This window comes from Acinonyx jubatus, chromosome X (genome assembly GCF_027475565.1).
Source record: "Acinonyx jubatus isolate Ajub_Pintada_27869175 chromosome X, VMU_Ajub_asm_v1.0, whole genome shotgun sequence".
Classification (NCBI taxonomy): Eukaryota; Metazoa; Chordata; class Mammalia; order Carnivora; family Felidae; genus Acinonyx; species Acinonyx jubatus.
The window spans coordinates 71206643-71232906 of NC_069389.1; the positions used below are offsets into that span (position 1 = coordinate 71206643).

The following is a 26264-nucleotide window of genomic DNA, read 5'->3' on the forward strand; positions in this document are numbered from 1 at the left end:
CAGGTGTGCGGTGATATCTCATTGTGGTTTTGATTTGTTTTTCCTTGATGATGAGTGATGTTGAGCATCTTTTCATGTGTCTGTTAGCCATCTGGATGTCTTCTTTGGAAAAGTGTCTATTCATGTTTTGTGCCAATTTCTTCACTGCATAATTTGATTTTTGGGTGTTGAGTTTGATAATTTTTTTATAGATTTTGGATACTAACCTTTTATCAGATATGTAATTTGCAAATATCTTCTCCAATTCTGAAGGTTGTCTTTTAGTTTGTTGATTGTTTCCCTTGCTATGAATAGGGTTTGTACCTCGATGAGGGTCCAATAGTTCATTTTTGCTTTTATTTCCCTTGCCTCCAGAGACATGTATAGTAATAAGTTGATGTACCCCGACAAACTTTTTTTGAACAAGACTTTAACTAGCCTAAGAGAAGACTCAAATAAAAAAATAAGAAATGAAAGAGAAGACATTACAACTGATGCCACAGAAATTTTAAATGATTATAAGAGAGAATAATTATGTGCCAATAATTTGGACAATCTAGAAAACATGGATAGATTCCTGGAAACAACCTACCAAAAAATGAAGAAGGAATACAAAATATAAACAGATCTGTAACTAACAAGGATACTGAATCAGTAACCAAAAAGCTTCCCAATAATAAAAATAACCAGGATCAACTGATTTCACTGAAGAATTTCATTGTATATTTAAAAACGAATTAATATAAATCCTTTCCAAACTATATGGGGAAAAAAACTGTAAAGGAGAGAACACTTTCAAACTTATTTATGGAGTCATCCGATACCTAGAAATTTATCCATTTCTTCCTGTTTGTCCAATTTGTTGTCATATAATTTTTCATATTATTCTCATATAATTGTTTATATTTCTGTGGTGATGATTGTTATTTCTCATCTATGAATGGTGATCATATTTCCTTGTGTCCTTTCCCTTTTCTTTTTGACAAATCTGGCTAGAGGTTTTTCAATTTTATTTTATTTTTCAAAGAACCAGTTTCTGATCCATTGATCTGTTCTATTGTTTTTTAGTTTCTGTATCATTTATTTCTGTCCTAATCTTTATTTTCCCCCTTCTATTGGTTTTTGGTTTCATTTGTGGCTCTTTTTCTAGTTCCTTTAGGTGTACAGTTTGTTTGCATATTTGAACAGTTTTGTTTGTGCTTCTTGAGGTAGACCTGTATTGCTATATTCCCTCCTAGGACCACTTTTGCTGCATGCTGAACATTTTGGACTGTTGTGTTTTCATTTTAATTTGTTTCCATGTATTTTTAAAAATTTCTTCCTTGATATCCTGGTTGACCCATTCATTGTTTCATAGCATGTTGTTTAACCTCCATGTATTTTTGTCTTTCCTTTTACTTTTTTCTTGTGATTATCTTCAAGTTTCATAGTGTTGTGGTTAGAAAATATGTATGGTATGATTTCAAATTTTTGTACTTGTTGATGCCCCATTTGTGACACAGTATGTGATCTATTATAGAAATGTCACATGTCATTTGAAAAGTATGTGTATTCTGCTGCTTTAGGATGAAATGTTCTGAATATGTATGTTAAGTCATCTGGTCCAGTCTTCCATTCAAAGTCATTGTTTCTTTGTTGATTTTCTGCTTTGATGAACTGTCCATTGAGGTAATTGGGTATTAAAGTCTCCTATTATTATTGTATTGTAATCAATTAATTTCTTTGTGTTTGTTATTAATTTATTTATATATTTGGGTAAATCTAAGTTGGGGGCATAAATATTTACAATTGTTACATCTTGTTGAGTAGACCCCTTTTTATGATATAGTGCCCTTCTTCATCTCATTACAGTCTTTCGTGCAAAATCTCTTTTTTCTGATATAAGTATTGGTACTCTGGGTTTCTTTTGACTTCCATTTGCATGATAAACGTTTGTTCAATCCCTCACTTTCAATCCGCAGGTGTCTTTTGATCTAAGAGTAGTCTCTTATAGGTAGCATATAGATAGGTCTTGTTATTTTTATCCATTCTGACATACAATGTCTTTTGATAGGAGCCTTTAGTCTATTTGCATTCAGTGTAATTATTGATAGATATGTATCTAGTGCCATTTCATTACTTGTTTTGTTGTTCCTAGATATTTTCTCTGTTCCTTTCTAGTCTTTGTTGTTGTTGTTGTTTTCCATGCCACTTAAAGAGTCCCCTTTAATATATGTTGCAGGACTAGTTTACAGGACATAAACTTATTTAGTTTTTGTCTGGGAAACTCTTTATTCTACTTCTATTCTGAATGATAACTTTGCTGCATGCAGTATTCCAGGCTGCATATTTTCCCCATTAAGCAGGTTGAATATATCATATATCACTCCCTTATGGTTTGCCAAGTTTCTGTGGAGGGATCTGCAGCTAGCCTTTAAGTCTTCCCTTTAAGTTTGGGACTCTTTTCTCTTGCTGCTTTTAGGATTTTTTTTCCTTATCACTATATTTAGCAAATATATCTATAATATGTTTTGGTGTTGTCCTGCTTTTGTTGATTTAGATGTGAGTTCTCTCTGCCTTCTGGATCTGGATGTATGTTTCCTTCCCCAGATTATGGAAGTTTTCAGTTATTATTTCCTCAAATAAATTTTCTTCCCCCCCTTTTCTGTCCACTTATTCTGGGACTCCTATATTACAAATGTTATTACATTTGATGGCGTCACTGATTTCCCTAAGTCTATGTTCATGTTCCATAATTTTTCTTTTTCTCTTTTTATTAGCATCATTACTTTCCATTATTTTCTTGTATTTTTTAATGTTTATTTTTTAGAGAGAGTGCGTGCAAGTAGGGGAGAGGCAGAGAGAGAGGGAGACATAGAACCTGAAGCAGGCTCCAGGCCGAAAGCTGTTAGCACAGAGCTTCACACGTGGCTTGAACTCACGGACCCTGAGATCAGGACCTGAGCTGAAGTTGGACACTTAACCAACTGAGCCACCCAGGGGCCCCTCCATTATTATCTTTTATGTGACTTATTTGTTCCCCTGCTTCTTATATCCTTGTGTTAATTGCATCAACTATTTTTTGAATCTCAGTTGCATTTTTCATATATGACTGATTCTTTTTTAACCCTTTCACCTCTGTGATAAGGGCTTCCCTAAAGACTCATTTGTTGTCTCAAGCCCAGAGAGTATCCTTATGAATATTGTTTTAAATTCTCCATGAGGCATGTTATTTATATCTGTTGAATTTAGATCTCTGGCTGTGACCTTATCTTGTTCTGCCATTTGGGATAAATTCCTCCGTCTTGGCATTTTGTCTAATTTTATGCCTTCTTCTCTGTGTTAGAAAACCTCATTATGTTTCCTGCTCCTGAGAATATGAAGAAGAGGCCCTATAGTTTCAGGGCCTGGCACTTCAGGAAGTGTCTCTGTTATGTGCTTCATGTACTCTGTTGCTGTTTTTTGGCTGTTCTATCCTTCAGTCCAGTCATCTACAGTGGGCACAAGAATCTGCCAAGTTTTAGCTAGGTGTGCTCTAGTCTGCTCTTCAATTGAGACATGATACTACCTCCATTAGAACTGAAGCCCTGCAAATCTCACTGGTCAGGAGATGTGGTTTGTGCAGGGGTTTTTGTTGGTCTTCTGGGTAAGGGGCCCATCGCAGTGCAATTGAGATATCCCTGACTGAGAAGGGCAGTACTGCCACAGTGCAGCGGTATGGGTCTTGGTGTAAGTAGGTTAGGCAGCCATTGTTGTTTCTGTACTGTTTACCTTAGTTGGCTCTGTGTTTATACAGAGGGGCTGATGAAGGAAATGGTGCCAGACAGCTCATTTGTCTCTGGATAGTAGTCTCCATGCATGCTGCATCTCAGGGACTATGAGAAGAGTAAATAATCTCCTCCATGTGTGTTCCAGGCATTTTTCAGATCGTTGTCTCCACACTGCCTGCTTCCAGTCTGTTTGCCTTCCTTCTCTTCAGGAGTAGCATAGTGCCCTACAGGGCTCTATCTCAACCAAGCCTGCCGGCTTTTAAAACTCCAGGTTTTAGGCATCATGGTGTGGGCATGGGCCTGTGCTGTTCTTCTGGGGGAGGGTTTCTCTGTGTAGGGATTGAGACAAAATTGACCACAAAGGGCAGCTGCACCAGAGCAACGGAGGTGTGTTCTTGGTGTAAGCAGGTTAGGTGGCCAATGTTGGGGCTGAGCTGCTTTCTGCAGGTGGCTCTGCATTTATGCTGAGGGTCAGGGAAGGGAAATGGCACCAGCTGGCTCCTTTTTCCCAGAAGAGTCTCTATGAATTCTACCTCTCAGGAATGCAATCCATCAAGAGTGAATAATCTCCCCTCTGTGTGTCCCAGGTATTCTTCAGACTGCTGTTTCCATGTTGTTTGCCAGCGGTTTGTTTGCCTGCCTTATCTCCAAGAGTAGAGCAGTGTCCTCAGGGCTCTATTCCAGCTAAGCCTACTGACCTTTAAAACTCCAATCTTTAAGCCTTGCAGGTTGTAATAACTCACTTAGATCAGCCCCTCATTTCCCCAGCCAATTGCTTTGGGTAAATGTTCTACTTGTGTTTTCCCCTGTGTGCTCCTCTCTCTCCCATCCTCCTCTGCAATCTCAGCTCCCTCCCCTCTGCAGCTCTTGTCATCCATTTCTCCCTTAAACCAAGTCTCTGAACTTCCTACCTTCTTTGATATGGCTTCTTCTCTCCCTTTAGTTGTGGAGTTTGTTCTGTCAGTCTTCATGTTGATTCCTGGGTTATTTAGAATGACTTGATAGTTATCTAGTAGTTCTGTTTGAGGGATGAGAGAAGCTTAGGTTCCTCCTACTATGATGCTGTATTAGCAGCCCCTACCTATAACAACTTTTCATAAGCAACTTAAACAGTAAATAGCAATAATCTTCCTTTACTTTTATCTGAGTTGATGTATAAAGAACTCCATATTTGAGACAAAGTAATATAGTTTCATATAAGTTACAGAAACATAATTTTAAGATTGTTCAGAAACACTGGCTCAAACATATATGAGATTAGTGTTAAATTTAATTTGGAACAATGAAAATATTATTTTCTATTAACATGGTCTCATTAAACTTTCATCTATTTATTATTTGTTTTCATTATCATAATGTAAAATATCTCAGCAGGGAATAAATTTCCAGATGGTCTCTTCCATCTAGCTATTAAAATGAGTAAGATATTTTTTATTAAAACTACTTTTTTACTTTTGTATCTAAGTAGTTAAATATTATTGACCTTTTAGTATCCCATTAAGCTCTTGGTGATATTTTTATATCAGCTGAACCTCTAGTTAACCTGAATAACAGACCAAAATTAAATTAATTTATAGAATTCCATTGAAAGTTTGATTAATTTATAGAATTCCATTCCCAGTAAACACCTAAAATATCTGAAAACAGTTCAGGATACATGTAAAGATTGTGCTGAAAACTACAGATGAACTTTACTCATAGTATACTTTTCTGAAGTCAGCTCAATAACCAGGACAGAATAGCTCACATTTCCCCCAAATAATCAAATGCTTAAACCTTAATTGTATTTTAGAATATGATCTAGAGCATTCTACTACGGCCCTTAAGTGTACCACACCACTCTCTCCTTAAAAAAAAAAAAACATGAATACAAACATTTATATATTTTTCTATACATGTAGGCATTCACTACTTACACATTAATACGTTCATTCATCCTCTGTTCATCTGTTGGTTTATCCAACTATGAGACTATCATTTTGCCTATTCCAATTCATTTGTTTATAGAAATATAGAGCCACTTCAGGAAGGGAGAAGAGGAGTTCAAGTGCCCTAGGTAGGACACAATGGTGGGGTGGGATTAGAGGTATAAAGGAATTTATTTCCTAAGATCAAGCTATGAACTGAATTGTATCTCCTCCAAATTTATGTATTGGAGCTCTAAACCCCAAAATTACTATATTTGGAGATAGAGGTTTTATAAATAACTAAGCTTAAAGTCATAAGAATAGAGTACTAATCTCATAAGACTGGTGGCCTCATAAGAAGAGGAAGAGATGTCTCTCCCCTTCTCCTACTCCAGTCCTTTCCCCAGTCCTCTCCCCTCCTCCTCTCTACCTTTCTTGACCTATCCCCTCCCCTTTTCTCTCTACCCTGTAAAGAAACAGTGACCCATCTGCAAGCTAAGACAAAAGCTCGCACCAGAGCCCAACAATACTGGCACTCTGATCAAACTGCCAGTTTCCTCAACTGTGAGAAAAGGATTTCTGTTGTTTAAGCCACTCAGTCTATTGTACATTGTTATGGAAAGCTGAGCTGATACAGATTGGGACTCAAATGGTAATTCTTTTGGAACCACAATCTCAAACCAGCTTTTTCTCTGCCTGAAATTGCAGTCTGTGGGGCTACAGATTTTCTAATTATACCCCAGTGGTTTCTCCTATTCAGTAGAAGAGACCAAGTTATCTACTATTTATTTTACCTATATCTTTTCATGAATCTCCCTCTGCTTTACATCAAATGATGCTGATGATGAGGAAAGGTAATTAATCTCCTGTATTTTAACTGCTACCTAAATTAGCTTATATACTTCAAGTTTCATTATACCCACTTTTTGTATATTTTATAAACCAGAGAAAGTAAGTTCTGTAATGAAAATTCTTACAGATATTTAACTACAGAACCATTAATTGTTATATTATAGTTATATGTAAAGTTGTACCAAACACTTCATTTATGAAGTGTCAAATAAGCTGCATGAATCAGATTACTGCTCATGTACTTTACTGACAATCAGTTATGCTAACAAAGTTGAATAACTGTAAACCTTTTAGGTTAGGAGGCCAAATATGACAAGGCACTTTTCTTTAGTAAAAATGAGATATGTACTATCTCTCATCCCTTGTATCTTGTGTATGAAAGATTAAAAGACAAAGTGAAAAAAAAAAGTCTTGTTTGATTACATAGTTAGCTTTTGGTTTTGATTTGCTAAAAAATAGAAATTAATGTACTCAGTTTTTTTCATAAATCTAATATTTTTTTATCTTTGTAGCATTGCTTATAGCATGTACCAAATAGTAACAAAATAAAACAGACATTTCTCTAGAATAGGCCCATGGCTCTTTGTTCATCACTATATTCTTTAGTTGGAAAAACCTGGATTCAAATTGAGGTTCTCATATTTAAGAGCTATGTGAAAATGGGTAAGCTATCAATCATCGCACCTCAGTTCTCCCATTTATAACATGGGGATATTAACCACCTTACAGAGATTCTGTTACAATATGGGTAAAACATGGTAACAAGCATAGAGCAGTGACCCAATGTTGATTCTGTTGTTCTGTTCTGCTATATAATTTTATTATAGATGTTGTATCCTGCTGCAAAGTCAATCCAATGTCAAATGAGCTCTGAGATATTTGTGGCCCAACCTTCAAGATCTCTGATTCAAGTTGTATATGCCAATTCCTGGGAATTAAAGCCTCAGACATTCCCAGTTCTAAGAAACACTGATAGGCTGGTGTTAACAGTATCATCTGCACTCCATGTGAGATCTGAATAAATTTTATTCCATAGCAACCCTGGCAAAGAATGGGTAGAGGAAATAGGCATAAAAGTGACTCTACATGGGGAATACAATATACTGTAGATATAATGTTTTGATGGGGAGGTCAACTGCCTTGGCTATCCATTATTTTACTTGCACAAAACACTACATTTTCTAAAGATTTCCTAGAACCTAAGCCATTGATAACATCATATAAAATGGTTTAACTCAACAGATGAAAGTTCTTGTCCATTGTGCTTAACTTTGGGCAACTCTCTTGTTCCCTACTCCTCTAAAAAATGTCAGTCTGGTCTTGAATCTCTGCTTGAAACTGAAAATTTGTGATGGTTCCTTTTTTTATATATATTGAAGTATAGTTGACACCAACTATACCAATGTACCAAATGCACCAATGTAATTTGGTGTATTAGTTTCAGGAGTATGACATACTGATTAAACAATTTTACACATTACTCAATGTTCAACACAATAATCATGGTCACCATCTGTCACCATACAATATTATGGCATATTATTGACTATATTCCTTATGCTGTACTTTTCATCTCCATGATGTTTATTTTGTAACTGCAAGTTTGTATTTCCTAATCCCCTCAATACCATAAAAGCAAAAAAAAATCTGATTTAAAAATGGCAGCAGACTTGAAGAGATATATATTTTTTAAGAAGACATACAGATGACAAACAATCACATGTATAGATGCTCAGCATCAATCACCATCAGGAAAATACAAATAAATACAATGATATATCATCTCACACCAGTCAGAATGGCTACTACCAAAAAGACAAGAAGTAACAAGTGTTGTCAAGGATGTACAAAAAAGGGAACATTCATGCACTGTCAGTGGGAATGTAATTTGGTGCAACCACTGTGGAAAACAGTATAAAGACTCCTTAAAATTTAAAAATTGAAATACCATATGATCCAGCAATTCCACTACTGGGTAGTTGCAAACGAAAACAAAAATATGAAAATACTAACTTGAAAAGTTATATGCACTCTTATGTTTATTGTAGCATTATTTATAGTAGCTAGATATTGGAAGGAACGCAAGTGTCTGTTGATAGATGGATGAAGAATGCATAGTATGTTTATACAATGGACTATTAGTTGACCATAAAAAGGAATGACATCTTGCCATTTGTGACAACATGGATGAATCTAAAGGGTATGATGCTAAATTAAATAAGTTTTACAGAGAAAGACAAATCTGAAAAAGTGGACAAACAACAGACTCTTAAATATAGAGAACAAACTGGTGGTTGCCAGAGAAGATGTGGGTGAGCAAAATAGATGTGATGGTAATTTTTATGTGTTAAATTGTTAAATACCCAGATATTTGTCAAACACCAAATATCTAGATATTAGGGTGAAGGTATTTTTTAGATGACATTAACTTTTAAATCAGTAGACTCTAAGTAAAGCATATTATCCTACATAATGTGTGTGGGCTTCATCCAATTAGTTCAAGGCCTCAAGGAAAGAAGATGGAGGTCCCTCAAAAAGCAAGCAATTTTGCCTCCAGATTGCTTTCAACTCTTGCAACAACACACTTCCCTGTGTCACCAGTCCTTAAGCCTATTCTGAAGAATTTGGACTTTCTAGGCCCCTAAATTACATGATCCAATTCTGTGAAATAAATCTCTGACTCTCCTCCTCTGTCACTTTCATTCCCTCTCCTTCTTCCTCTGTCTCTTCTATAAATAGGTAGATAGATATGTAGAAGGATATAGATATATATAGACACAGATATGGATAGATTATAGATATAGATACATAGATAGATAAAGATACACAGATATAGATATATCTTATCCACCTCCATTTGAGGGTTTTTTTTGTTGTTGTTGTTTTTGTTCTGTTCTCTGGAAATCCCTAGAACAAAGTTCAACAGTTAAACAGAGACACTTTACTATTGAAGGGCCAAGAAACCCATCCCAGTAATATCTGGTCATTTCTTCATTTTACTTTTGGTGAAAACTAAAGAGAATCTACTAAAAAAATTTTGATTGATACCTACCTTGGTTGTGAATGTTTCACACACTGACTCCTGGAAAAGAGGAGTTTCCCAATATTGTCCTAAAATTTAGAATAAAAATTTAATATTTTAATAAATTTTTATTGAATCAAAAATATTAACCTGCTGACAATTTTTTTTTAATTTTTTTTTCAACGTTTATTTATTTTTGGGACAGAGAGAGACAGAGCATGAATGGGGGAGGGGCAGAGAGAGAGGGAGACACAGAATCGGAAACAGGCTCCAGGCTCTGAGCCATCAGCCCAGAACCTGACGCGGGGCTCGAACTCCCGGACCGCGAGATCGTGACCTGGCTGAAGTCGGACGCTTAACCAACTGCGCCACCCAGTCGCCCCGGCCTGCTGACAATTTTTAAAATTTTTGAGAAACTTATAGTTTATAAGTAATATGAAATATGAATGTAAAATTTCAAGTAAGGATATTATGTAATATAGGATATTTATTTTAATAACCTACCTTGATTTGTCAAAAAACCTTTGTTTGGAAAAAAAGAAAGGTGAAGTACAACCCAAAAGGTAACAGAGTTGTGTCACCAGTTGTGTCTATTTAGTCATAAAAACTTTACCAATACCTAAGTAAGTATTCACAGTCATTCTAATAATATTCTTACAGTAGGCACAAAGAAGAAAAAGGATTGTCTTTGTAAGTTATAGGATAACCAGGAAATTATATTTCTGGCTTCCAGCCCGGTAGACTTGACTACCTCTCCAGAAAAACCTTATCTCATTCAGAAGTGCTCATTCACATTCATAACTTAAATGGAAACTTTATATCCTCAAAAAAAGTACATTATATTTTATAGTTTTAGTGGGAAATGTGAACTATAAATTTACAAGTATATTTTAGCAATTCATTTTTTTCTAGCTAAAACTATTAATTCATCTTTCCCAGTATAAAGATTTGAGAGCTTGTTGTTTGATTATTTTCCTCACTTTGGAACTTCTCATGCATCAGACATTCAATGTCATTAATTTTAATCATTTTACAGAGATTTGTTTGCAATGTATAAAAATTCATGGCGATAGCACAGAGCAGTCCAGGAGGAATTATAAAAAGAAAAAAATATCAAAGAAGAGGTATTCAGAGGCCAATGACAGGCTTTCTCAAAATGCACTAGAATATTGATTATTTTAAATAAAAATTACATAAAATATAGCCAATGAAAGAAGAACACTCTGACTTCCCCATTTTTGTTTCCAGAAAGCAAGAAATAAATCTCCCATGTAAAAAAGTATCCTTTTTGTACCAAAAAGTAAAGAGATATCCTTATCACCAGAGATGGGAAATTTACAGTAGAGAAGGCTGTATAAACAACTCTAATTACTTTTTACTAATTTACTACCCCACCCCAAATTCCGTTTAGAATTTCTTACTAATTGAAGCTCTCAAAGTTAAGTTTTCATTTTCCTGTAAATTCCTCACAGATCTGTTGTCTCTTTATCTAAGTGACTAGTATAAAAACTATCTATCTGCCTTGTTCATATGTCTGGATCTCAATTTCATTATTGGGCCTCTGTGCACACATAATTAAACCCTGTTGTTGTTTTTTTTTTCTCCCGTTAATTTGCCTCATGTCAATTTAACTCTTAAAGCTAGATGATTTTGAAGGGTAGAAAGATAATTTATTTACTTCCCTACTGGTATTTCTCATTAGCCATGATATCTTAAGTGCTGTGGTACAAAAACACACGATTCATTAAAAACTATTTTCCAAATTTGTCTTTAAGGAACATATTTAGAAGAAAGGAGAAGGAATCAACCCAATTTTATATAAATTTCAACTATCATGAAAACAATTTTACTAACCTGAAACTATTGTCTTGTACTTTTGACATTAAAGTTTCACTGCCATTTTCCAATAGGAACAGCCTGAAAAAAGGAAAAAAAAAAAACAGCCTAAAAACATTCCATCTTTTTAAGCTATATTATAAATGAGCATTGATTAAAAGTAGCTAAAAAAAGAAAAGCCACTAATGTATTTTATACAGTCACTGATCAGATATTGATATGTAGTATTTCATTTTCTTTAGGACATTAAGAGATGCTATGTATCTAAAAACAACAGTTTGCATGATAGCACATCTATCATAAAGCACTATTGCTTACTATTACCGCTTTGCCTTACAGACACTTTGCAAATAATCTTTCACACAAACCTATTAGAATAAAAGAAAATTAAATACAAAAGGAGCTATATAATGAGAAAAAAATCTCTATTTTGTCACATGAAGGTTATTCTTGGAAGCAACTCGAAAAGAACATACCTTTTTAGAGTTTAAGGAATTATTAGAAAATTAGGGAATTATTGCTGATTTCCTAAACTTGTGTCCAAATTCCATTACCATTTGACACATATGGTATAAGAATTCCCCAAACAGGATGATCAGTGAGTAGTTTAGAGAATTAATCTCAATTCTTTTTACTAAGCCTTAATTCTCTCTTACTAATTTTTATATGTAAAAGTGTAATAGTACATCAGCAAATTTCCATTAGTTAATTCAAGACAGAAAAATAATAAAGTGTGCTTTCATTGTGCTCTAAACATGACACTTTCCTACTCATAGTTCAATTCTTAAAAATTTTATTATCCATGAAATTTATCATACCTCAGACATGCCAGAAAATTTAAGGTTTAAGCTGCTAGCATTTATTCTAAAGCAAAATTTTAATACCTAATATAAACAATAACAGGCCTAAATAATTTTGAAGCTACTACAGAAAATAGTGAACTCTGTATTTCATTTGATTACAGAAAAAGTTTTTTATTTTATTTTTTGAGGCTTCCCCAGTGGGCTATTTATTTATTTTTTAATATGAAATTTATTGTCAAATTGATTTCCATACAACACCTAGTGCTCATCCCAGAAGGTGCCCTCCTCAATACCCATCACCCACCCTCCCCTCCCTCCCACCCCCCATCAACCCTCAGTTGTTCTCAGTTTTTAAGAGTCTCTTACGCTTTGGCTCTCTCCCTCTCTAACATCTTTTTTTTTCCTTCCCCTCCGCCATAGACTTCTGTTAAGTTTTTTAAATAGTTTACAAACAAACCTTAAAACCTAAACATCACCAAGCTGTTACAGCAATGAGTCCACGTGGAGATTTTTTTAAACACATGGACCCTTCCCCTTTGGCATGCCCCAGAAAACCCTTAAAAGAGAAAGCACACAAACACACCCGCATAAGCATGAAGTGTTGGGAAGGATGGAGAAGGATGGAGCAGAGGACAGATGGTGAGAAGTGGAGAGGAGCTGGGGAAGAGAGGAGTGAAGGTTGAATGTTAGTGATAAGAAAAAGTAAGGCAAGTTAGACAAAGACCACTGAAGCACCTGCTTTTCACTGCCTGGAGATGCATCTCTTGCATCCAAGTAGCCCGTGGAACAGTTGTGGCCACTACCATTGGGCGCCTAAGGCGGCTGAGCAAAGTAACTTCTGGTTTTAGCCATCAGACAAAACATGACATGAAAGCTGCCTGCCTGCCTTCATCCCCTTGGCTTATGACGCCTATGCACATGACGTTGAACTAGCACAGACTGCATCACAATCAGGCACGCTACACGTATCTATAGGCAATGTTCATGACTCACCATAACCAAGGCCCATAGTCTCAGTTTCCCACGGCTGAGATCCAGCTGCAACTGTGGCTGAGGCCAAAAAGAGCATTCCTGGCCTCAATTCCTCCTTTGATTGACTATCTCCCACTGAGAGAGTTCCAGTGTTGGTGCCTGATGGAGATCTCACTCAAGATCTAACTCAAGATGAATGCTTCAGTTACCCACTTCGAAATGTCCACACTCTATGTCAGAGACTTGCACCCTGAACTGAATGAGGCAATGTTGTATGGGAAATTCCTTAGAGCTGGGCCTATCCTTTCCATTCGGGTGTGCCGTGATGAGGTAACACGCCACTCCCTGGGCTAAGCGTATGTAAACTTCTTGGTGCAGGCTGATACTGAGTGGGCTCTGAACACTATGAACTTTGATATTATGAATGGCAAACTACTGCTTATTATGTGGCCCCACCATGACCTATCACTTCGTAAGAGTGGAGTGGGCAATATATTCATTAAAAATCTTGCCATTTATTGTTAATAAGTGCCTTTATGATACATGTTCTGTCTTTGGAAACATTATTTCTTGTAAAGTAGTAACTGATGAAAGTGGATCAAGGGGTTTTGGATTTGTGCATTTTGAGAAATCAGATGCCACTGAAAGGGCAGTTGCAAAGATTAATGGTATTCTGTTGAAAGGTAGGCGAGTTTTTTTGGGCAGTTTAAACCTCGCAAAAAAAGGGAAGCAGAGCTCAGAGCTAAAGCAAATATATTTACCAGTGTTACATCAAGAATTTTGGAGATGATGTAGATGATGAATGCCTTAGAGAAATTTTTGGTGAGTTTGGTTCTGTATTAAGTATCAGAGTTATGACTTTTGAAAGTGGAAAATCCAAAGGGTTTGGATTTGTGAGTTTTGAGAATTGTGAAGATGCAAAGAAAGCCATTGAAGAAATGAATGGAAAAGTCCTTAATGAAAATCAAATTTATGTTGGTAGAGCCCAGAACAAACTGGAGAGACACTATGAACTAAAACACAAATTTGAACAAATAAAGCAGGGTAAACTCACCAAGGGCAAGGGGGCTAACCTCTATGTGAAAAATCTTGAAGACGAAATTGATGACAAACAACTGAGAAGAGAATTCTCTCTCTTTGGGACAATCTCTAGTGCCAGGGTCATGATGGAGGCAGGCCACAGCAAAGGCTTTGGTTTTGTTTGGTATACAACTCCTGAGGAAGCTAATAAAGCTGTCATGGAAATGAATGGGAAAACTGTGATCACCAAACCACTGTATGTGGCTATTGCACAGAGTAAGGATGAGTGCCATGCTTTCCTCACCAAGAACTACATGGAGAGAATCTCAGCTGTGAGAGATGAAGATAATCCTATAATCAACTATTGAAATACAACACCATCAAATAACTTCATGTCGATTCTTCCTCAGTGTCACTGTGCAGTGCACATCTTTGCAAGCCTGTGTTCAGGGACAAATATCATCTATCTCAGAATATACATTATGCTATCCACACAGCAGTAGCACATAAGCCATTAGTCAGCACCTTCATACCACCACAAGTGCCAGGGATCAAATCAGCCTATCAAATCACCAGTACAACAACCCTGACCATGGCTGTTTAACCTCAAACTTCTTCTTTGGGATTACATGCAAACCAAAGATTCAAGAAAGTTACTGGTATTGCAGGTGTCTGCAAGCCTCTTAAATTTAAAGTAGGAAGGCCAGCATCCATCCAGAAGCCCATCCCTGTTGGTCATGATATGTCAAATGTATCTGTGTGGGCATCAAATTACTACTCAGAAGAATACTTTGGGTGAAAAGCTGGTTACTCTGGTTCAATCCATTCACCCAACTTTGGCTGGGAAATTCTCTCAAATACTGCTGGAAATGGATGATGCTGAAATTCTTTATATGCTCAAATATCCTGAGTTCCTCTGTGCCAAGGTTAATGAAATAATCCTTATTCTGCAGTCCAACCAAGCTCAAGATAATATCCTGAAAGCTACTAACAGTGCTCCCAGTATCCGACTTACGTAAAATTAAATTCCTGCTTGGAAAAATGAAAGTTCCAAACAATAAAAAAACATAAAAATTGGAGAAAATGATGACAATAATATTTTAAGAAAAATAAATGTATACATTTCCAAGCAAATGTTGTTTCATTACTGGTATTTAATTGCAGTTTAAAACTAAACAGAGGGGGCTTCTGGGAAGATGGTTGCATAGGAGGACTCTGAGCTCACCACGTCCTGTGGATCACTTAGATTCCACCCAAACCTGCCTAAATAACCAAGAAAATCGCCAGAAGTCTAGGAGAATGGATTCTCTGGATGCAAGCCTAGACGAGAGGTCCACGGAAGAGGGTAGGAAGGGTGGCAAGGCGGTGCGCACTACCCGGACTGGCGGGAAGGAGCCGGGGTGGAGGGGCAGCCCTCCAGCAGCGCAGATCCCTGGAGTCTGGCTGGCAAAAGCGGAGGGGACAGACGGAGAGTGTTCTAGGAACAAGCGGAACTTAACATCTGGAAGGTTATAAGATAATAGCTCTGCTCAGAGAACGGGAGGGCTGGAGGACAACGGGAGAGAGAGTTGTTAAGCCCCGGATGACAGAGTGCAGCTTGGCTGGGAACAAAGGCACTGGCCAGCACCATCTCCCTCGCCCATCCCCCAGCCAAAATCCCAAAGGGAACCAGTTCCTGCCAGGAAACTTGCTTGCACCACACAAACACCCAATTCTGTGCTTCTGCGGATCCATCCCTCTGGCAGATCTGACTCCCTCCCGGTGCCACAGGGCCCCTCCGAAGAGGATCTCTGAAGGAAAAGTAAGCTGAGCCTGCCCCTCTTGCCAATGTGTGCCTTGCCGATCCACCCCAGCTAATACGCCAGATCCCCAGCATCACAAGCCTGGCAGTGTGCAAGTAGCCCAGAGGGGCCACGCCAACCCACAGGGAGTCCCGCCCCTAGGAGAGGGAAAGAGAAGGCACACACCAGTCTGACTATGGTCCCAGTGGTGGGCTGAGGGCAGACATCAGGTCTGACTGTGGCCCGGCCCACCAATGCAAGTTATTCAAGACAGCACAGGGGAAGTCTCCCAGTTCCGCACCACTCCAGGGACTATCCAAAATGATCAAACGGAAGAATTCCCCTCAAAAAAACCTTCAGAAAATAACAACAGCTAACAAACTGATCAAAAACGATTTAAACAAAATAACAGAAAGTGAATTTAGAATAATAGTCATAAAATTAATCACTGGGCTTGAAAACAGTATAAAGGACAGCAGAGAATCTCTTACTACAGAGATAAAGGGACAAAGGAACAGCCATTAGGAGCTAAAAAAAAAGCTATCAGTGAGCTACAAAATAAAATGGAGACAACCACGGCTCGGATTTAAGAGGAGGAGAGAATAGGTGAACTAGAAGAAAAAATTATGGAAAAAGAAGAAGCTGAGAAAAAGAGAGATAAAAAAAATCCAGGAGTATGAGGAGAAAATTAGAGAACTAAGGAATGCACTAAAGAGAAATAATCTATGCATAATTGGTATTCCAGAGGAGGAATAGAGAGGGAAAGGTGCTGAGGTGTACTTGAAGAAATAATAGCTGAGAACTTCACTGATCTGGGGGAGGAAAAAGTCATTGAAATCCAAGAGGCACATAGAATTCCCTTTAGACTTAACTTGAATCGATCTTCTGCATGACATCATAGGGAAACTGGCAAAATACAAGGATAAGGAGAAAATTCTGAAAGCAGCTAGGGATAAACGTGCTCTAACATATAAAGGGAGACCTTTGAGACTCGTGACCAATCTCTCTAGAAAAGCTTGGCAGGCCAGAAAGGAATGGCAGGAGATCTTCAATATGATGAAAAAAAAAATATGCAGCCAAGAATCCTTTATCCAGCAAGTCTGTCATTTAGAATAGAAGGAGAGATAAAGGTCTTCCCACAAAAACAAAAACTGATGGAATTCGTCACCGCTAAACCAGCCCTACAAGAGATCCTAAGGGGGATCCTGTGAGACAAAGTACCAGAGACATCACTACAAGCATGAAACCTATGGACATCACAATGATTCTAAACCCATATCTTTCTATAATAACACTGAATGTAAATGGACTAAATGCGCCAACCAAAAGACATAGGGTATCGGAATGGATAAAAAAACAAGACCCATCTATTTGCTGTAAACAAGAGAATCATTTTACACCTGAGGACACCTTCAGATTGAAAGTGAGGGATTAGAGAACTATTTATCATGCTATTGGAAGCCAAAAGAAAGCTGGAGTAGCCATACTTATATCAGACAAACTAGACTTTAAATTAAAGGCTGTAACAAGAGATGAAGAAGGGCATTATATAATAATCACAGGGTCTATCCATTAGGAAGAGCTAACAATTATCAATGTCTATGTGCCGAATACAGGAGTCCCCAGATATATGAAACAATTACTCACAAACAAAAGCAACCTTCTTGATAAGAATGTGGTAATTGCAGGGGACTTTAACACTCCACTTACAAAAATGGACAGATCATCTAGACACACGGTCAATAAAGAAACAAGAGCCCTAAAAGATACATTGGATCAGATGGACTTGACAGATATATTTAGAACTCTGCATCCCAAAGCAACAGAATATACTTTCTTCTCGAGTGCACATAGAACATTTTCCAAGATAGATCACATACTGGGTCACAAAACAGCCCTTCATAAGTATACAAGAATTGGAATCATACCATACATACTTTCAGACCACAATGCCATGAAGCTTGAAATCAACTACAGGAAAAAGTCTGGAAAACCTCCAAAAGCATGGAAGTTAAAGAACACCCTACTGTAAAATGAATGGGTCAACCACGCAATTAGAGAAGAAATTAAAAAATATATGGAAACAAATGAAAATGAAAATACAACAGACTAAACGCTTTGGGATGCAGCAAAGGCAGTCCTGAGAAGAAAATACATTGCAATCGAGGCCTATCTCAAGAAACAAGAAAAATCCCAAATACAAAATCTAACAGCACACCTAAAGGAAATAGAAGCAGAACAGCAAGACAGCCTAAACCCAGCAGAAGAAGAGAAATAATAAAGATCAGAGCAGAAATAAACAATATAGAATCTGAAAAAACTGTAGAGCAAATCAACGACACCAAGAGTTGCTGTTTTGAAAAAATAAACAACATTGATAAACCTTTATCCAGGCTTCTCAAAAAGAAAAGGGAGATGACACCAATAGATAAAATCATGAATGAAAGTGGAATTATGACAACCAATCCCTCAGAGATACAAGCAATTATCGGGGAATACTATGAAAAATTACATGCCAGAAACTGGACAACCTGGAAGAAATGGACAAATTCCTAAACACACACATGCTTCCAAAACTCAATCAAGAGGAAATAGAAAGCTTGAACAGATCCATAACCAGCGAAGAAATTGAATCAGTCATCAAAAATCTCCCAACAAATAAGAGTCCAGGACCAGATGGCTTCCCAGGGGAGTTCCACCAGACGTTTAAAGCAGAGATAATACCTATCCTTCTCAAGCTATTCCAAGAAATAGAAAGGGAAGGAAAACTTCCAGACTCATTCTATGAAGCCAGTATTACTTTGATTCCTAATCCAGACATAGACCCAGTAAGAAAGAGAACTACAGACCAATATCCCTAATGAATATGGATACAAAAATTCTCAATAAGATACTAGCAAATCGAATTCAACAGTATATAAAAAGAATTATTCACCACGATCAACTGAGATTTATTCCTGGGATGCAGGGCTGGTTCAACATTCGCAAGTCAAACAATGTGATACATCACATTAATCAAAGAAAAGAGAAGGACCATATGATCCTGTCAATCGATGCAGAAAAGGCCTTTGACAAAATTCAGCATCCTTTCTTAATAAAAACCCTCGAGAAAATCGGGATAGGAGGAACATACTTAAAGATCATCAAAGCCATTTATGAAAAGCCCACAGCTAACATCATCCTCAATGGGGAAAGACTGAGAGCTTTTTCCCTGAGATCAGGAACACGACAGGGATGTCCACTCTCACCGCTGTTGTTTAACATAGTGTTGGAAGTGTTAGCTTCAGCAATCAGACAACAAAAGGAAATCAAAGGCATCAAAATTGGCAAAGATGAAGACAAGCTTTCACTTTTTGCAGATGACATGATATTATACCTGGAAAATCCGATAGACTCCACCAGAAGTCTGCTAGAAGTGATACATGAATTTAGCAAAGTTTCAGGGTACAAAATCAATGTACAGAAATCAGAATCAGAAATGCAACTGATTATACACTAATTCTTATACACTAATAATGAAGCAACAGAAAGACAAATAAAGAAACTGATCCCATTCACAATTGCACCAAGAAGCATACAATACCTAAAAATAAATCTAACCAAAGATGTACAAGATCTGTATGCTGAAAACTATAGAAAGCATATGAAGGAAATTGAAGAAGATAAAAAGAAATAGAAAAACATTCCGTGCTCATGGATTGGAAGAATAAATATTGTCAAAATGTCAATACTACCCAAAGCCATCTACACATTCAATGCAATCCCAATCAAAATTGCACCAGCATTCTTCTCAAAACTAGATCAAGCAATCCTAAAATTCATATGGAACCATAAAAGGCCCCAAATAGCCACAGTAATTTTGAAGAATAAGACCAAAGAAGGAGGCATCACAATCCCAGACTTTAGCCTCTACTACAAAGCTGTCATCATCAAGACAGCATGGTATTGGCACAAAAACAGACACATAGACCAATGGAATAGAATAGAAACCCCAGCACTAGACCCACAAACGTATGGCTAACTAATCTTTGACAAAGCAGGAAAGAACATCCAATGGAAAAAAGACAGCTTCTTTAACAAATGGTGCTGGGAGAACTGGACAGCAACATGCAGAAGGTTGCAACTAGACCACTTTCTCACACCATTCACAAAAATAAACTCAAAATGGATAAAGGACCTGAATGTGAGACAGGAGACCATCAAAACCCTAGAGGAGAAAGCAGCCTCTCTGACCTCAGCTGCAGCAATGTCTTATTGACACATCCCCAAAGGCAAGGGAATTAAAAGCAAAAATGAACTACTGGGACCTTATGAAGATAAAAAGCTTCTGCACAGCAAAGGAAACAACCAACAAAACTAAACTGCAACCAACGGAATGGGAAAAGATATTTGCAAATGACATATCAGACAAAGGGCTAGTATCCAAAATCTATAAAGAGCCCACCAAACTCCACACCTGAAAAACAAATAATCCATTGAAAAAATGGGCAGAAACATGAATAGACACTTCTCTAAAGAAGACATCCAGATGACCAACAGGCACATGAAAAGATGCTCAACGTCGCTCCTCATCAGGGAAATACAAATCAAAACCACACTCAGATATCACCTCACGCCAGTCAGAGTGGCCAAAATGAACAAGTCGGGAGACTATAGATGCTGGCGAGGATGTGGAGAAACGGGAACCCTCTTGCACTGTTGGTGGGAATGCAAACTGGTGCAGCCACTCTGGAAAACAGTGTGGAGGTTCCTCCCAAAATTAAAAATAGTCCTACCCTATGACCCAGCAATAGCACTGCTAGGAATTTACCCAAGGGATACAGGAGTACTGATGCATAGGGGCACCTGTACCTCAATGTTTATGGCAGCACTCTCAACAATAGCCAAATTATGGGAAGAACCTAAATGTCCATCAACTGATGAATGGATAAAGAAATTGTGGTTTATATACACAATGGAGTACTACGTGGCAATGAGTAAAAGGAAATATGGCCCTTTGTAGCAACACGGATGGAATTGGAGAGTGTTATGCTAAGTGAAATAAGCCATACAGAGAAAGACAGATACCACATGGTTTCACTCTTATGTGGATCCTGAGAAACTTAACAGAAACCCATGGGGGAGGGGTAGGAAAAAAAAAAGAGGTTAGAGTGGAAGAAATCCAAAGCATAAGAGAGTCTTAAAAACTGAGAACAAACTGAGGGTTGATGGGGGGTGGGAGGGAGGGGAGGGTGGGTGGTGGGTATTGAGGAGGGCACCTTTTGGGATGAGCACTGGGTGTTGTATGGAAACCAATTTGACAGTAAACTTCATATATTAAAAAATAAAATAAAATGAAAATAAAATGTAAAAATCATCTGTACAGTATCAGAAACCATTGACAAAACAAAAAGGCAATCTACTGAATGGGAGAAGATATTTATGAATGACAATTCCAATAAAGATCTAATATCCAAACTATATTAAGAACATACACAACTGATTACCAAAAACCAAACAACCCGATTTAAAAAAATGTGCAGATGGGGTGCCTGGGGGACCCAGTCAGTTAAGCATCCATCTTCAGCTCAGTTCATGATCTCGCGGTCCGCGAGCTCGAGCCCCACGTTGGGCTCTGTGATTACAGCTCAGAGCCTGGAGCCTGTTTCAGATTCTATGTCTCCCTCTCTCTCTAACCCTCCACCATTCATGCTCTGTCTCAAAAATAAATAAATGTAAAAATGTGCAGATGACCTGGATAGACATTTTTTTCCAAAGGAGACATATATATGGATAGGAGACACATGAAAATATGCTCAGCATCTCTATTTCTCATGGAAATGCAAATGAAAACCACAATGAGACATCACATCATGCTTGTCAGAATAACGGAAGAAAGAAAGAAAGAAAGAAAGAAAGAAAGAAAGAAAGAAAGAAAGAAAGAAAGAAAGAAAAAAGAAAGAAAGGAAGAAGAAAGAAAGAACAAGTGTTGGTGAGGTCGTGGAGAAAAAAGGTATCCTCATGCACTATTGGTGGGAATGTAAGTGGGTACAGCCACTCTGAAAAACAGCATGGAGTTTTCTCAAAAAATTATAAAGATAAATACTATATGATCCAGTAATTTCACTACTAAGTATATACCCAACAAACATGAAAATACTAATTCACAAATATATATGCTCTCCTATCCCTATTTCAGCGTTATTTATATTAGCCAAGATACAGCAGCCACCTAGGTGTCCTTCAATAGACAAATGGATAACATAAAAAAAAATCTTGTCATTTCCAACATTGATGGACATAGAGGGTATTATGTTACGTAAAGACTGAGAAAGATAAGCATCACGTCATTTCACTCACACGTGGACTCTAAAAAACAAAGCAAATAAACAAACAAAAGTTACAGTCAGGCTTATAAATACAGAATGCAAACTGATGGTTACTAGAGATAAGGGGAGATGGGCCAAAAGGGGTGAGGGGGAGTGGGAGTACAGACTTCCAGTTATGAAATAATTCATGTAATAAAAGGCACAACATAGGGAGTATAATCAATGATATTGTAATAGTGTATGGGGACAGATGGTAACTTACACTTGTGGTGAGCATAGCATATAGAGAAGTTGAAACACTATATTGTACACCTGAAACTAATATAACATGTCAACTATGCTCAAATTAAAAAAAAATGTTTAAAATATAAATTCCTATTTTATCCTAAGGACAATAAGCAGGAATTGAAATGTTAAATAAATATGTATATATTTAAAATTTAGCATTTTATATGTTAACATATTTTATATTTAATATGTATGTATATATTTATACATACATATGTGTATATAACTAATATTTTCTATATGTTTGTGTCTCCCCCAAATTCATATGTTGAAATTAATGTGTTGAAGTCATCCCAAAGATGATAGGATTAGAGATAAGGCTTTAGGAGGTGCTTAGGTCATGAGAGTGGAGACCTCATGAATGGGGTGAATGCCTTTATAAAAGATGCTTCAGTGAGCACTAGCCTCTTTAATCATACAAGGACACAAGGTGCTGTCTATGAACCAAGAGGTGAGCGCCTTGATAAGAATGTGCCCAAATTGGCACCTTGATGTTGGATTTCTAGCCTCCAGAACTGTGAAAAATAAACTTGTTTAAGCCCTTCAAAAATAAATAAATAAATAAATAAATACTAAACAAAAAAGTATCCTCTGAAAACAACTATGCTGGAAGTAACAACTGAAAATTACCATGTAGAATTTTTGTATCTTACTGCATACTTCTTCACTAGTATGCCAAATATGAGTGCACCCTTATCTGTAACATGTTCATGAATTCACTGTATTTTGACTCTTATGTTTACCGCCTGCAAACAAAAAATAGCTACTCCTGAAGATTGTCAATAAACTATACAAAGAAAAACATAAAGTTGAAATTTTCACAAAAACTAAAACATTAAAATGACACCAGTGCTGTTATAGTCATCTTTTATAGAGCATTTCTTTTCCATTTTTCATGCTAATCAACAAGGAAAGTTAGACAGAGGGAGAAATATTGGTGTTGTGGTATTTGCAGCAACCCTGGGATCAAAAAGTCTGATTAGAAAAGCCAAATCAAGGCTTCCGAAGATGTCTCAGTACTGTGTCTAGTCTCACATATATTGGTCTGATTGTCTGAAGCCTTTAAACCTAGGAGATAGTAGAAGCAAAGAAGATATCTTTATTTTAGTGTTAATCATGATGACAAGTCCATCTGGAAACACTGAAATATCTAGCAGAATTGTGTCCCAATAGCTAGTAATGGTTCTTATGGAACCCCTAGAAGGAAAAGGTCTCTATAAAATATAAAACTATTCATTAGTTGGAGGAGCAGAAATGGATCTACTGCTGTAGACAAGGGACTAACTACTTGATAATTTTAGGGACATTGGATATCATGGATTGGATTCTTGCTTCTTCTGTAACTCCAGTTCTGCAGCCTTTTGCACGGCTGCATCGACCAGCAGCTGGAAGCTACTGAAGTCATTGTACTCTTCTGTTAACACAGGTTTGGAAGATGACATAAGCACAGGCTCATTAGTAGAAATCTTGACCTTTTTTTTTGGCTGGGCCTTTGGGGTGAGCTTCTGGCCTGTAGACAACTCTGGATCCAGCAGCTTCTCCTCCAATGGCTGGTCCATTACAGGGATGCTCAGGGGCAGCCACTGCATCTTGTCTGGATCTCTGGGCCCTGACCTTGCCTGTATAGATGAATCTGTGTTCTGCTTATGGGTCATATCAGCAGACTTGCCTTTTTGGTGGTACATGGTGATCTGATTGGGGTCGTTTCCATCCTGTTGAAGCATTTCTGGAAGAACACGTCTGCGGGCATTGATAAACCAGTTTGAGACCTGTAGGAAAGACAAATTAGTCTGCTCAGACAGCATTCGCTTCTCTGCTTCTGAAGGGTAGGCCTTAAACCGGTGTTCATACAGCCAGTCACGGAGAATCTTCACTGATTCAGTTGGCAAGTACCCTTTCCGCTTCCTCTTGCCCTCTAGTGAGGCAAGAACTTTATCTGTACCAGTGTCACTATTCAATGTGACTGAGGTGCCTTGAACCAGGCTTTGCTTCTCTGTTGGGCTTTCTTCAGAGTCTTCCATGTTCATGAGTCCTGTCTTCACTCTTTTGGGAATTAGGAATGGCGGAATTAGGACTAATGTGGGTTTGGGAGAACCAGTGAAGAAGGCATGGACAGGTCTCTAAGGGGAAGTTTCACCTTTCACTTCCCAAACAGATAAACAGTGCTCCTAACTGCTTTGAGCCAGTGGGCTTTGTGATGTCATATCCTTTCTGTCCCATGTGCTGACCCTCCCCCCCATTTTCTGCTTCCCCCTTTCCTTCCTTTTTTTTCATAGATTCAAATTCACTTGTTTTTACCTCATCAATTTAAAGCTTTCCAGACTTTTATTGCTCTGCTCCTAGGAAAAGTTTCTGTTAACTAATGAATTCTAATTCTACTGGTTACATCTGGCTTATGCATAGCTTCCTCATTTTCTTCCTTTTTGACTTCACTCTGATATCGTTCTTCCTTTTTTTCCTTATAATTGCATTATTGGCTCATCTACATATATCAGAAACAACCTATTAAATATTAACTTTAATAAAAGGAGAGTGTAGGTAGTGTACCCTGACTCCTCCCCTCCATATTTAAAGCTAATTTAAGAGTAATTTTTAACTAGACAGTTACTTTTGAAACTTTGTCCCTTCAATTTTTCTTTATGGCCTTGAAAGGTTTAACTTTGACATGACTTCATTATGCCACGAGGATCTTTATGTCTGCACTTTGGGCTTTGACATCCAGTTGTGATAATTCTCTTTGAAGCTTCAGTCACAATTCAGGGGTCTTCCGAAACCATGGAACAAGATAGGATTCAAGAAATAATGGTGATCACACACTTAGATTATTTAAATCTTTCTTGATAGTTTAAGCATCCAGCCATTAACTTTGAACCAGATGACAATAATTTGTAAATTGTACATTTTAATTTCAGATAGCTGAAAACAAGTGTTCTTCAAGAATATTATGATCCATTTAGAAGACAATCATGGACTCTGACTTCTTACAGACAATGTATAGTATTACTGATTTCTAATTTCAGAGGGTTTTCAGAGGAAACTCCAGGTCTTCTTATTAAGCATCATATATTATCTATAGTTCCAATTTGGCAAGGACAATATCATTTTACCTTTAAGAGTTCTTATTTGGTGTCACTGGGCTGGACATAAGAATATCTACTGATCCTTTGGTTTTTGGTAACCTTACCAGTGATGACTTTCATAGCTTAAAATTTATTGTAAGGGATATCTATTGAAATACACAATCAAATCTGATGGTAATTTTAACAAAGTTCCCAATAACCAGAAAGTGCATGGGTTGGCTACAATTGAAGGTCTCCTTTGGGATATTCTGAGAATGCTACTACTTCCATTGGTCTTGTGGGCTCCTGGAACACAAAAGATAATGTTTTCTCTTCATAATGCAAACTCACTTCGCTTAGTTATTTCCCACCAATACATTCATGGCCCAGGTTCACTGAAACTACTCTTGTCTGTCAGTATGATTTCTAGTAACTTATCCTCCGTCACTTGTAACTTCTAGATGCTCTTTGTATTTTTGAGATTTAGATCTCTGCTGAAGTATTGACAGAATTGTATATATTTAGGGGCACCTGGGTGCATCAGTTGGTTAAGGGAAAGACTCTTGATTTTGCCTCAGGTCATGATCTCATGGTTCATGAGTTTGAGCCCAGTGTCACACTCTGCTGTCATCTTCTTAGGATTCTCTTTCTTCCTTTCTCTCTCTGCCCCTCCCCAGCTTGCTCTCTC

The 26264-nt window shown here is 37.4% G+C and overlaps 1 protein-coding gene and 1 pseudogene across 1 annotated transcript; one reads left to right on the forward strand and one right to left on the reverse strand.

Moving 5' to 3' along the window:
- The first annotated feature begins 13312 nt into the window (after nucleotides 1-13312).
- On the forward strand, nucleotides 13313-14562 carry LOC106968291 (polyadenylate-binding protein 1-like; annotated as a pseudogene).
- A 9268-nt stretch (nucleotides 14563-23830) lies between these two features.
- Nucleotides 23831-24787, reverse strand: TGIF2LX (TGFB induced factor homeobox 2 like X-linked). The gene has a single exon (XM_015064637.3). It carries the CDS (start codon nucleotides 24542-24544, stop codon nucleotides 23831-23833), a length of 714 nt encoding a protein of 237 aa, XP_014920123.3. The 5' UTR covers nucleotides 24545-24787.
- Nucleotides 24788-26264: the final 1477 nt, after the last annotated feature.